The sequence below is a fragment of the Catharus ustulatus genome, chromosome 2 (genome assembly GCF_009819885.2).
Source record: "Catharus ustulatus isolate bCatUst1 chromosome 2, bCatUst1.pri.v2, whole genome shotgun sequence".
NCBI lineage: Eukaryota > Metazoa > Chordata > Aves > Passeriformes > Turdidae > Catharus > Catharus ustulatus.
This window is the reverse complement of record NC_046222.1, coordinates 51,571,038-51,583,073: the sequence shown is the minus strand read 5'-3', so window position 1 is coordinate 51,583,073 and position 12,036 is coordinate 51,571,038. Positions and strand designations below refer to the sequence as shown.

At 44.5% G+C, this 12,036-nt stretch overlaps 1 protein-coding gene across 6 annotated transcripts in view; it reads right to left on the bottom strand.

Annotated features, from left to right (window-relative positions):
- PAN3 (poly(A) specific ribonuclease subunit PAN3) overlaps window positions 1-12,036 on the bottom strand; it is an 85,998-nt gene that overhangs the window by 28,647 nt on the left and 45,315 nt on the right. For all 6 annotated transcript variants that reach the window (XR_004416970.2, XM_033051103.2, XM_033051101.2 and 3 more), the window contains 2 exons: window positions 879-1,126; window positions 210-314 (listed from right to left, as the gene is read on the bottom strand). Coding sequence is in view for 5 of the 6 variants with exons in the window: in XM_033051103.2 (XP_032906994.1) it covers window positions 210-314; window positions 879-1,126 (353 nt within the window). In the remaining variant the exon portion in view is untranslated. The remainder of the gene's footprint in view (window positions 1-209; window positions 315-878; window positions 1,127-12,036) is intronic.

Genomic DNA, 12,036 nt, shown 5'->3' with positions numbered 1-12,036 from the left:
ATGTCATGCAAATTAGATTGCAGTCACACATGTTGTAACTCACCCCCACCCTCTGTTGTACTCCACCTCTTACCAGATTTGATTTTTCAAATTCTCCACAGGGAAAACTGACTGCACAGATTCCAAGTACCTATTTCTCTTCTACCATTAGCAATTTTCTGTTTTTCACCAAGATATGCAATTTTCCTTTAAACTCTCTACCATCTTACCTGTCTGAGCTCATCTGCCATGAAGAAGGAAGGTGCATTTGCTTTTGGCTGCATGTAAGCAACATGAGGTGCAGCTGGATGGTAGATGTGGTAATTTGGAAAAACCTAAAAATAAAATATTTCAAGAAGCCTTTTAAAGTCCTTAAGGATAAGGTAAATGAAGAGTTTTCTTATTCTTTCAGTTTAAACTACAGAACTACAAAATTCTCATGTACAGGGCCAGTTACAAGTATATTGTCAGCTACGTTGCAATTTTATGTGGTATTCACTTCTAAGTATTTCAAGGGACATACATGTGCATATATGCATATACATTTGTAACTGCCTTTTTCCCATCACCGTAAATGTAAGAGTTATTTAACCTATTAAAAAAATCTGGCTTCTTGATGTTTTCTCATTATGTATGGATCCACCAAGACATGTAGAATGCTTTCTTGCTCTTGCTGTGTTAAAACCCCAGAAAGCTCTACACAGTTGTACATGAAAAAAAATAGATAAAAATTTCTCTGGTCCTTCTTTTTCAGTGATTCTTGCAGAACAATTAAAATAACTAAAAGGCCTAATCTTGTTACAGAATAAACAGTTTATAGCATTACAAATAGTATCTGTAGTATCAACCAATTCAGCACTATAAAATTCCAGATAGTTGGGTACTGAAAGCCAACATACCATTCCTGTGAGAGGTGCTGGAGTTGTATCAGTGTAGAAGTATGTTGTTCCACCCACTGTTTCCTTCTGGATCACCTGGCCAGTAGATGGAGGTTGAGAGACAGCGTTAGCAACAGACGCAGAGGCACTAGTAGGCACCATATAGTTTGCTGGGTTAGGAGTATGACTTCTTCTTCGAGGAGCAGGAGATGTATGAGGAGTTATTTTGGGAGAATGAAGAGGAGAAGATCCTGCTGACAGTGACATTCCTTAAAGAAACACAAGAAGATATTCTCGATCAAATCTGCCATCAAAAAAAAATTAGCAATTTCAGAAAAGTAGTCTTCATTACCAACAATATTCTGGGCAGGTGAGACATTTAACTCTTCATACAGCTATAGAAATCCTTAAGATAATACAGTTATAGCATGACTGAACAGATACATTTCCCCCAAAATCTCTGCTTAATGTAGAGAGATAGGTCATGGGAACTTAAAATACATGCATGAAGAACTGAAATTAAAAACATAAAAGTAGCTGAAAGGGGAAGACAAGTCAAAATAATGCTGTGTCTAAAAGACAGTCCATTAAACTGCAAAAAGATAAAATATTAATGACTATATAAGTGAGTGTTTACTTAACAATTACAGGAGCAGTCAATGGAGTTTGCTTAGCTGCAACTCATTTTACCTAATTATGCATGTACAGTAATTTCACGACTATAAGGTGCACCCTTTTGACTCCAAATGCGGAAGTGCGCCTTATAGTCCAGTGCGTCTTATACGATGGACGAAGTTGCGAAATTTGCCAAACCAGAAGTGCAAGCCGCAATGGGGGGGCGGTGCCGCAGGAGCGCTGAGTCGCAAGGTGGGGTAGGGAGTGGGCGGCCGCGGCTGGCAGGAGCCGCACGGGGAGGGAGGGAGCTGCTGCTGGCCCCAGCCCGGGTGGAACAAGAAGCCGGGCGGCGCCACTCCGGGCACAGGGGCGGGGGAACGAGAAGCCGGGCAGTGCTGGCCCCGGCCCGGGCGAAACGAGAAGCCGGGCGGCCCCGGCTCGGGAGGAACGAGAAGTGCGAGCCCGCAACAGCCCCGAGTAGAGCTCACTTGGCGGCGGCATCGGAACAGCGGCGGCACGGCCTGGGCAGTTGTAGGAAAGTGGCGAGAATAGGCGTGGCCCCGGAGAAGCGGGGAGAAGCAGCGCGGTCACCGCTGCAGGAAAGCGGCGAGAAGCGCCGCCGCCGCCGGCTGGGGGGAAGCCCAGACGCACGGTGGGAGTCGGGAGCCGTGCCAGACGGCGCCGGGGGTGGGCGGGAGTGTTGGGGCCCGCTGCACAGGGAGGGCGCCTGGGGCTGCATTTAAAGGCTATACCGATCTTTGAAAAATGTTTGCAAATTGAGCACCTGCCAGTAATTCATTACTTTGTTGCACGCCACGCGGCTCCTCGCTGCAAAAAAAAAGGTGCGTCTTATAGTCCGGTGCGCCTTATGGTCATGATATTACTGTACTTTTTATTAGAACTCCACAGTTATGAATGCCTCCAGTAATACAGCACACAAATAAATGTGTTAATAATACACAATATACTACTATTAATAACTTCAGGGGAGTAACTACAGTAATTTCACAACTATAAGGCGCACCCTTTTAACTAAAATTTTGGGCCAAACCCAGAAGTGCGCCTTATAATCCAGATGCACCTTCTATATGGACAACATTCGGAAATTTGCCAACCCAGAAGTGCAAGCTGTGAGCCAAGCCGGGAACCGCGGCCGCCGAGCAGGGGAAGCCGGGATGCAGCGCGGCCGCGCGGTGGGAGCCAGGAGCCGTGTCAGCCGGTACCAGGGGTGGGGGGGGAGTTCCGAGGCCCACAGCAGGGGGAGGGCGCCTGGGGCTGCGTTTAAAGGCTACACCAATCTGTGAAAAACGTTTGCAAATTGAGCACCTGCCAGTAATTCGTTACTTTGTTGAGTACAGCACAGACCCTCTTTGCAAAAAAAAACCAAAAGAACGGCGCCTTATAGTCCGGTGCGCCTTATATAATGTACAAAGTTGTGAAATTTGCCAACTCCCAGAGGTGCACCTTATAATCTGGTGCGCCTTGTAGTCATGAAATTACTGCACCTATTTTCCTGTAATTATTATATTCAAAAGTCATCCTTCAAAAGATCTATTTGATATGTAAAAATAGGTAACATCTCATGATATTAAGTCTATTAAATGATCCTGTTGGGATTTTCTAATTTATTTGAAATTATTTTATTGGCTGGTGTTCACCTCCAACATTACAGGGGCAACTCCACTGACATCTGAGAAACTCTGCTTTTAAATAAAGTGCATCAATGAGAAGAACAAGGGTAACTTCTTGCACACACTTTTTCATTTCCAAACAGTCTAATTACTTCAATAGTTATTGCATGCAGAATTCTCAGATTTGCTTATTTATAAAAATTAGGTGTAAAACAGACATTTCAGGGTGCTGCTGAGGAAGAGATAACCCTTCAAATAAACTCCTTGCAGTTACTAGCAGAAGATCTGACATATTCAGGTCTTCAGATTAAAAGATGTTTTCCTTGATGTTGAAGTTATTGCTCAGTTCAGACTGGGATGTACTTTCTCTTCTATACAATCAGAATTGTATTAGTCATACTAAAGTGTTTTCTTGAAAGGATAGAAGATACACAGCTTTCATATTTAACATTCTACTGACAGCTGAGAATTCTTCTCTAATTAAGAGTTGTTAGTTATTATTCAGACATTTGATTAAATTCTGTAAGCTCTAGTAACCAGAGTAATTTAAGCAAATATCCAACTAATGAAAGCAAGAGGAATTTTTTTTGTATACACACTTTTTAGTTACATAAACTAGTTTATTTAACTTCAATCATGAGGTACTGTCTGCAGAGTTCTCAAAAGGTATCATCAGTAATGTGTAGGAGTGATTTCACACCCGTATCATGTCCCTAAAGTAATCTCATCCCTCCTACGTTTAATTTTTTTCTTTTTTAAAACAAAAAACAGCAAATAATTTTCAGTATTAACAAGTAAGCAGTAGCTTGGGAAAAATTACTTTAAAGCTGTATTATCCTAATGATATTAACAGAATATTTGTAACCTTTCATTTAGCTCCTCTCATTTACTCTTTTGACATCTCATGTTTATTAACTCAGCAAAATTCTCTTTTGTTCCTCAAAAGTGAATAGTTCCAACACAATGAACAAGGATTTTTAAAATGCAAATGTGGTAAAATCATATGCCTTTATTTTTAATTGTGTCTTTTAAGTCATTTATTCTTTTTATAAAAACGTAAAATATAAAAATATGAAAGGAAAAAAGGTTCTACTTTTCTAGGCTAGAACTTTTCTTTATATTAATACATGTACAGTAATTTCACAACCATAAGGCGCACCGGACTATAAGGCGCACCCGCCGGGAGTTGGCAAAATTCGCAACTTTGTAGATCAGATAAGGCGCACCGGACTATAGGGCGCACTTTTTTTTTGCAGTGAGGCTCCGCCCCCAGCTCCCTCCGCGCGGTTGCTGGTCGAGGCCCCGCCTCAACCCGGCAGTCATTGGCCCCCGGGCCCGCCTGTACCTGGCAGGGGCGGTGCTGCGGGGCCCCAGGCCCGCCTGCATCCGGCGGGGCCGGGGCATGGCCGCCACCCCTCCGTGCTGCCTCTCCGGGGCCGGGCTATGGCCGCCGCCCCTCCGTGCTGCCTCTCCGGGGCCAGGCTATGGCCGCCGCCCCTCCGTGCTGCCTCTCCGGGGCCGGGCTATGGCCGCCACCCCTCCGCGCTGCCTCTCCGGGGCCGGGCTATGGCCGCCGCCCCTCCGTGCTGCCTGCACGGGGCCGGTGGGTGCCTGTGGAGGGGCGGCTCCGCCTCCACGGGGCCGGTGGGTGCCTGTGGAGGGGCGGCTCCGCCTCCACGGGGCCAGGGGGTGCCTGTGGAGGGGCGGCTCCGCCTGCACGGGGCCGGGGTGTGCCTCTGGACGCGCGGCTTCGCCTGCACGGGGCCCGGGCGTGCCTCTGGAGGGGCCGTCCCGCTTGCACGGGGCTGGAGGTTGCCTCTGGAGGGACGGCTCCGCCTCCACGGGGCCCGGGCGTGCCTGTGGAGGGGCGGCTCCGCCTCCACGGAGCCGGGCGTGCCTGTGGAGGGGCGGCTCCGCCTCCACGGGGCCGGTGGGTGCCTGTGGAGGGGCGGCTCCGCCTCCACGGGGCTGGGGGGTGCCTGTGGAGGGGCGGCTCCGCCTCCACGAGGCCCGGGCGTGCCTCTGTAGGGGCCGTGCCGCCTCCACGGGGCCAGGGGGTGCCTGTGGAGGGGCGGCTCCACCTCCACGGGGCCGGGGGCTGCTTGTGGAGGGGCCGTCCCGCTTGCACGGGGCTGGGGGGTGCCTGTGTAGGGGCGGCTCCGCCTCCACGGGGCCCGGGCGTGCCTGTGGAGGGGCGACTCCGCCTCCACGGGGCCAGGGGGTGCCTGTGGAGGGGCGGCTCCACCTCCACGGGGCCGGGGGCTGCTTGTGGAGGGGCCGTCCCGCTTGCACGGGGCCGGGGGGTGCCTCTAGAGGGGCCGTCCCGCTTGCACGGGGCCGGTGGGTGCCTGTGGAGGGACGGCTCCGCCTCCACGGGGCCCAGGCGTGCCTGTGGAGGGGCGGCTCCGCCTCCATGGGGCCGGTGGGTGCCTGTGGAGGGGCGGCTCCGCCTCCACGGGGCCCGGGCGTGCCTCTGGAGGGGCCGTCCCGCTTGCACGGGGCTGGAGGTTGCCTCTGGAGGGACGGCTCCGCCTGCACGGGGCCGGGGCGTGCCTGTGTAGGGGCGGCTCCGCCTCCACGGGGCCCGGGTGTGCCTGTGGAGGGGCGACTCCGCCTCCACGGGGCCGGTGGGTGCCTGTGGAGGGGCAGCTCCGCCTCCATGGGGCCGGTGGGTGCCTGTGGAGGGGCGGCTCCGCCTTCACGGGGCCGGGGGCTGCTTGTGGAGGGGCCGTCCCGCTTGCACGGGGCCGGGGGGTGCCTCTAGAGGGACGGCTCCGCCTGCACGGGGCTGGAGGGTGCCTGTGGAGGGGCGGCTCCACCTGCACGGGGCCAGGGGGTGCCTCTGGACGCGCGGCTTCGCCTGCACGGGGCCCGGGCGTGCCTCTGGAGGGGCCGTCCCGCTTGCACGGGGCTGGAGGTTGCCTCTGGAGGGACGGCTCCGCCTCCATGGGGCCGGTGGGTGTCTGTGGAGGGGCGGCTCCGCCTCCACGGGGCCGGGGGGTGCCTGTGGAGGGGCGGCTCCGCCTCCACGGGGCCGGGGGGTGCCTGTGGAGGGGCGGCTCTGCCTCCACGAGGCCGGTGGGTACTTCTAGAGGGGCCATCCCGCCTGCACGGGGCCGGGGTGCGCCTCTGGAGGGACGGCTCCGCCTGCACGGGGCTGGGGCGTGCCTGTGTAGGGGCGGCTCCGCCTCCACAGGGCCGGGGCGTGCCCGCCCCTGCTCCGCCCCACCTCCACCTGGCAGCCATGGCCCTGCCGGCTCCCCCCGTGGCTCGCAGCTCGCACTTCCGGGTAGGCAATTTTTTTGAACTTTGTAGATCAGATAAGGCGCACCGGACTATAAGGCGCACTTCCGGGTTCCAGGGAAAATTTTAGTCAAAAGGGTGCGCCTTATAGACGTGAAATTACTGTACATACACACGCCTTGTAGATGAACAATACTGTAGAATATTGCTGATTAGTGTACTAGCTTAAAAATTGACTTATAATAGGCACTGTTAAAGGGTAACAAATAGTCTCCTAAAAATATTTTTGGAAATTAACTGTATGACTTTAAAATGTTACATATTTTGATAGCACCAGCTTATGCTAAAAAAGAAGTAAGTTCTCATTAAGGTGAAAGTTACATGAAGTAATACTTAAATATTTCAACAGCTATTGTAAAATTTGTTACATTTTTAACAAAAGACTAAACACACAAATGTATTCTTAATCCACTGGGGGGTAAAGATCAATTTCAAAGGAAACAACGTATTAATATTAAAAGCCAAAGGACAACTAAAGTGGCCATTAAACTAAAGCAACTCTACAGTTGATGATATCTAAGAGTTCTCTTCATCTGTGTAAAATTACTGATGTGTCTTTTTCACTCTATTCCAATAAAGCAGTACTAACAGAAATCCTACAAGCACATCATCTCAACGCAGACAGAAATAACTGGCTTCAAGAATAACTCAATGAAACAGTCAACTGTAGGAATCATGAAATAAAAACTCAGCAGCCTTCATATATACTATCGGAAAATTAACTGAAGACCTCTCTGCTTTAAAATAAACACTATATGTAAAAGACAGCAAGCAATATCTTACAGAAAACTGAAGACTTGCAACTTGCTAAAATTATACTTTACTACAAGCTTCCCAGAAGAAAAAACATCTCTAGTGATTTTTTTTACAGATACAATTTCAAACAAGTTCCACTTTGAGATTTACTATTTTTTGACATTTCTTCCTGCCCAAGAAGAGTTACACACATAAATCCTTGATGTCTTTACACAGGTATTAATGCAAGATTGAAAGAAAAGGATCACAGCATTATACAAATCCTTTCAGATGGCCTTCCAGTCTAGTTAGGTCTCATTTTGAAAGGACATTGAGAATTCAAAGTCATCCGGCAGAGAGAACATATAGCCTCCTCATGGCCAGTACACATAGTGAGTTCAGGAGATGAAAGTAGCTTGACTAGAGTTTGGTTTTATTCTACTAGAACAATATACTAAACATGCTACAAGAATTTTGCTCATAGTGTCGTGGTGGATATGGACAGGCTGAGACAACGAATACTGAAGGTGATAGATTCTTCTGACAGACTTGCATTACATTCTGCACAATCTAAACAACTAAGAACATAACTAAAAAAACTCTTAATACATTGAAACTTATGCATATTTAAGTACTTAAGCCAGCTAACAGAATGCACAAACTCAAGTAGATATCACCAACTTCATTAGTATTTCAATCAGTTAAAAGCATACTAATATTAATATTTAATCATAACAAATAGAATTAGATTAAAATAAAGGAAAATAGTTACATTAACAAGTGATTATATATTCCTACAGACTCACACTCCAGGAAAAAGATGTTACAAAACATAATAGTAACAATGGAACCACACCTCACAGAATTAGGCTGGTTTTAACAGCACAATTTATATAAATGCCTAGTCACTTATGGGTCCAAGAAAAAATAAGCTTTTAAAACTCTACTTATGATTTACATCATATATATACATGCATATATGTATTTACACACATGTATCTATATCTACCTCTTGTATCAGCAACCTTGACAAATAACATTAACCTTTCTCTATGAGAGTGCACAAGATTCCCCTATATTAAAATTCAAATGCCAACAGGAATACTATGACAGACATCAAAAAGCCTATTTCAAATTGTCCCTCTTGAGACTTTTCCACCAGGAAAGGCAGCTCTCCATTCCTTGTCTTGGGGAATCTTGATACACTTCATGAAGAAGTCAAATACAATCTTAAAAGATGAACTGCAAGGGGAAAGAACTTCTTTCACTTTTATATCTAAAAAGAGGTGGCATGATATGTAGCTGTCATGGTGTCACATCAACATGGAAATAGTTATGGGATTTGAAGATCTTTTCCCAAATTCATAGTGATTGTGCAGGCTACCTGCACACACCTGCAGCTCCTGATGCCATTCTTCTTCTGAAAAGAGAGAGATCATACTTACATATCCCTCTTTATTCTTATGTTTTCATTTCTTGCCTCGTTTTTTATTTTTGAAGTTTCGATGTGACTGAGGAGTGTGAAATGACAGACTTTGACATGCATTTGAGACAAGCCTCAAAGACATTTCAGGAGTTTAATGCTTCTAATAAAGCTTTGTAGCACACAACGTATCTGAATTAAAAGCCAGGTTGTATTTTGAATCTGGTCATTCACAAAGATAATCAGGATCAAAGGGCGTTAAGCATGATCTCCTAATGACTCAGTATCAGCAACTTTTTGATTGAATGAGAATTCACAACTTAGTGATGCAGGATTTCATTAAACTCACATGTATGTAAATCAGCTGGCCTACAACATTAAAGGTTTTTAAAAAACCCTTTATGTTTTGTCGACAAATTTACTAATTTACAGTCACATCCCTATGCCTCTAATTTGTGTAACACATTCTGAGGTCAAAAATTTTATTTTTATTTAACATTTTATCACTTTAATGTTCTGTACTTTAGAGATATCCCAGACTAATGGGTAAATTTCAAAGAATAATAAAGCAAAGTAAATTATAATATCAGATTATTTCAAGAACTTAAAGTAGCATCCTTACATTTATTAACTATTTCTTTTTATTGTAAGCTTTCTATCAGGTCATTAGCATTGTAGCTGTGTATTTTCAAATTAAACCTGCTTCATTCCCTAAACAATCAGAATCATCAATCCTTCCTCCTCAGTTTTTTTAAAGTCTCTTTGCCGCCTTCTGTTCTTACATTATTCTGGAATGGTTGCAGAACTTCCTCTGCACCATATTTGATCCAGGAGGTTGGAACAAGCTCTTGTGGTCTTCAGCCACACAAAACACCGCAGTTGAAAGTGCTGCATCTTCAGCTGGGGCTGTGGGCTCTGAGAACTCCACTCTTGCAACTCATCACAAATGGAGATGTGTCAACTGGACACAAGCACAACACCCTTGCCCTCCTGGGTCCTAAGCCTGCAGGTTCAGACTGGCAGCAGAAATGGCATCTCCTACATTCTGCATAAGCTCAGAACCTGACTTGGACTAAATACAGAAGCAACAGCAATTTTCTGTCACTTCCATCAGTGACAAAGGCAACATTCTTCAAGTAAAACCCAGGCATTTTTCACTACTGGGGGCTATACATCTGTTCTCTCTCAAGTTCAACACAGCAATGATATCTTATCACTTCAACGACATTCATGAATTTCCTTCATACACGGTGTTGCATATTTTAATGACAATACTCTAATACAGATACACAGGACCAGGTAAGATAAACTTGTTAGCAAAAGTAGACTGTCAACTTCTTACTAAATTTCCCACATAAATGACAAATGGTGTGTTTGCTAGCAAAAAGGGAGGAGCAATAACATAGTATTCAGGTGAGTTTATGGAAAAAGAGTTTGAAAATAGTAAATGAGATCTTTTTACAACTCTTCAGTGAAACGATTTTCTCCCACAACTTGTGTAAGTTGTATTTTATATCACTCTATTTCCATATTCTATTAAAGGCCACCAAGATGAACATGACTCTGTTGAGATTACCCTAGAAAGCACTTACATAAGTAAACATGTGAATGTAGGAGCAACCTTCTTCCATGCTACATCCTAATCAATACGTTAGGCATGGATCCAACAAGTTATCCACAAAAGCATTTTAGGTTTTCCCTGTTATATTTTTCAGTATTTCTGCAGTACTGCCGACAAGACAGGCAGGTCAAATATTTTCCAAGGACAAGAAATACTAGATGCCAAAAGTGGTTTTGATTTACACCTCCATTCAGGGAAATCTCAGAAATTAGATATGTGAAAGAAGAACTTACATTTTTCCATCATCAAGAAGGAAATCAAAGGACTGTTTTCATAACTTACATACTTTGTTATGGGCGAATACAACTATGGAAGTCTTAAATACTCTTACTACATTTCCTTATTTCTCAAGAAATTTTGATTTCCTCAAGTATCCTGTAAATTACAATATGCAATCTTAATCTCACATAAATACTTAAATCTGCCAAGTTATTTTACTGGAGACCATGCAGTCTTAAACTAGAAGGAGAACTTATTTTTAGCCAAAGGAAAATTCTCATAGACTCTCTAGATTGGTTTCATTTGAATTTGTTCTCATTAATTGAAAGCTAACAGATCTTAACCATTTTTTCATGACAACTTCAGAATGCATTTCAGCATTTTTTAAATCTGTTATCCAGTATAACCTAAGTGGCGAAGTTTCCCCACACAAAGATAATGCTTTCTTATTTCAGAGCTTAATTTTTCTACAAAGAGCACCTCCTAGCTGACCTTGAGGTAACAGGAACTTCTGTGGATGGATCCTGTTGACAGCTTTAATGTTGACATTTAAATAAAAATAAATGCCTGTAAGCAGTATTTACATAGGACACTTAGGTTCAGAGAACTCTACACTAAGTGAGAGAAGAAAAGCTTCTAGAAAAATTTAGAGAAGCCAAACAAGATCCTTACTTTGAACTATATTTTCATTTTAATTATACAGGAAGAGCAGGGAAAAAGGCCAAGTCTGCCTGAAGTTAGCTCTTACAAATACTCCCCCATAAACAAACAATAGTATTTGAGGCTAGAAAGCTTGCAGCATTGGTATCTATATTTCTAAACGTTGAAATTGTTGTGCGAACTTCTTTCATCAGTGTTACTTATGCTTTCAAGTATTACTTACAGATAGTATAGAAATTGGACTGTGAAGGATCCCTCTGAGACCCCACTGGACACTTTCCAAAAGTAGATCATTTTACTGTATTCTATTTAATCCTTTATACACTTTTCAATCCAGGTGACAAGGCTGAGAGGCATATAAACACAACAGTTTTCCAATAAGACCGTACAGCACAATATAGGATCAAGCAGACACAGTACCACAACATGTTCATTTGGTCAGCAGAAGTATCAATCTTTCCTAGCCTGTTCTGGTATGTTTTTACATTTTAAATGTTGTCGTCTTGCACATTGACACTGGCATCAAGAAAGACTGAAGTTCATTTTAGTAAGTGGGAATTGCCAATAGATGTTTTAAAAAAATCATTTATAGCATTTGTCCATCTGCCTTTTGGCTTCTTGGTAGCCACAAGAAACTGCTGAAGGTTTAAGTACATACAGAAACTCTTGACAGAATTTGCAGTGTGACTATCCAGATTTGCTGATGGTTATATATAAAAAATATTTTAATTTTATTTAAACAAAATTATTAGAATTAAGTTAACATCTTAAGATCAGAAGACTAAAAAATGCATGAAGGGCTTGAACTTTTTTAATTTGTAAAAAAATCTGTCACTCAATTACATGACTGCATGGACCACATTTTAGTAAGAGTTTTAAACCTGGGAAATAACTATAAATTGGTCTTAAAAGTGAGAAAACATGTGACAGATACAATAAAAATTAACACTATTTTGCAAGGTACAGTACTAT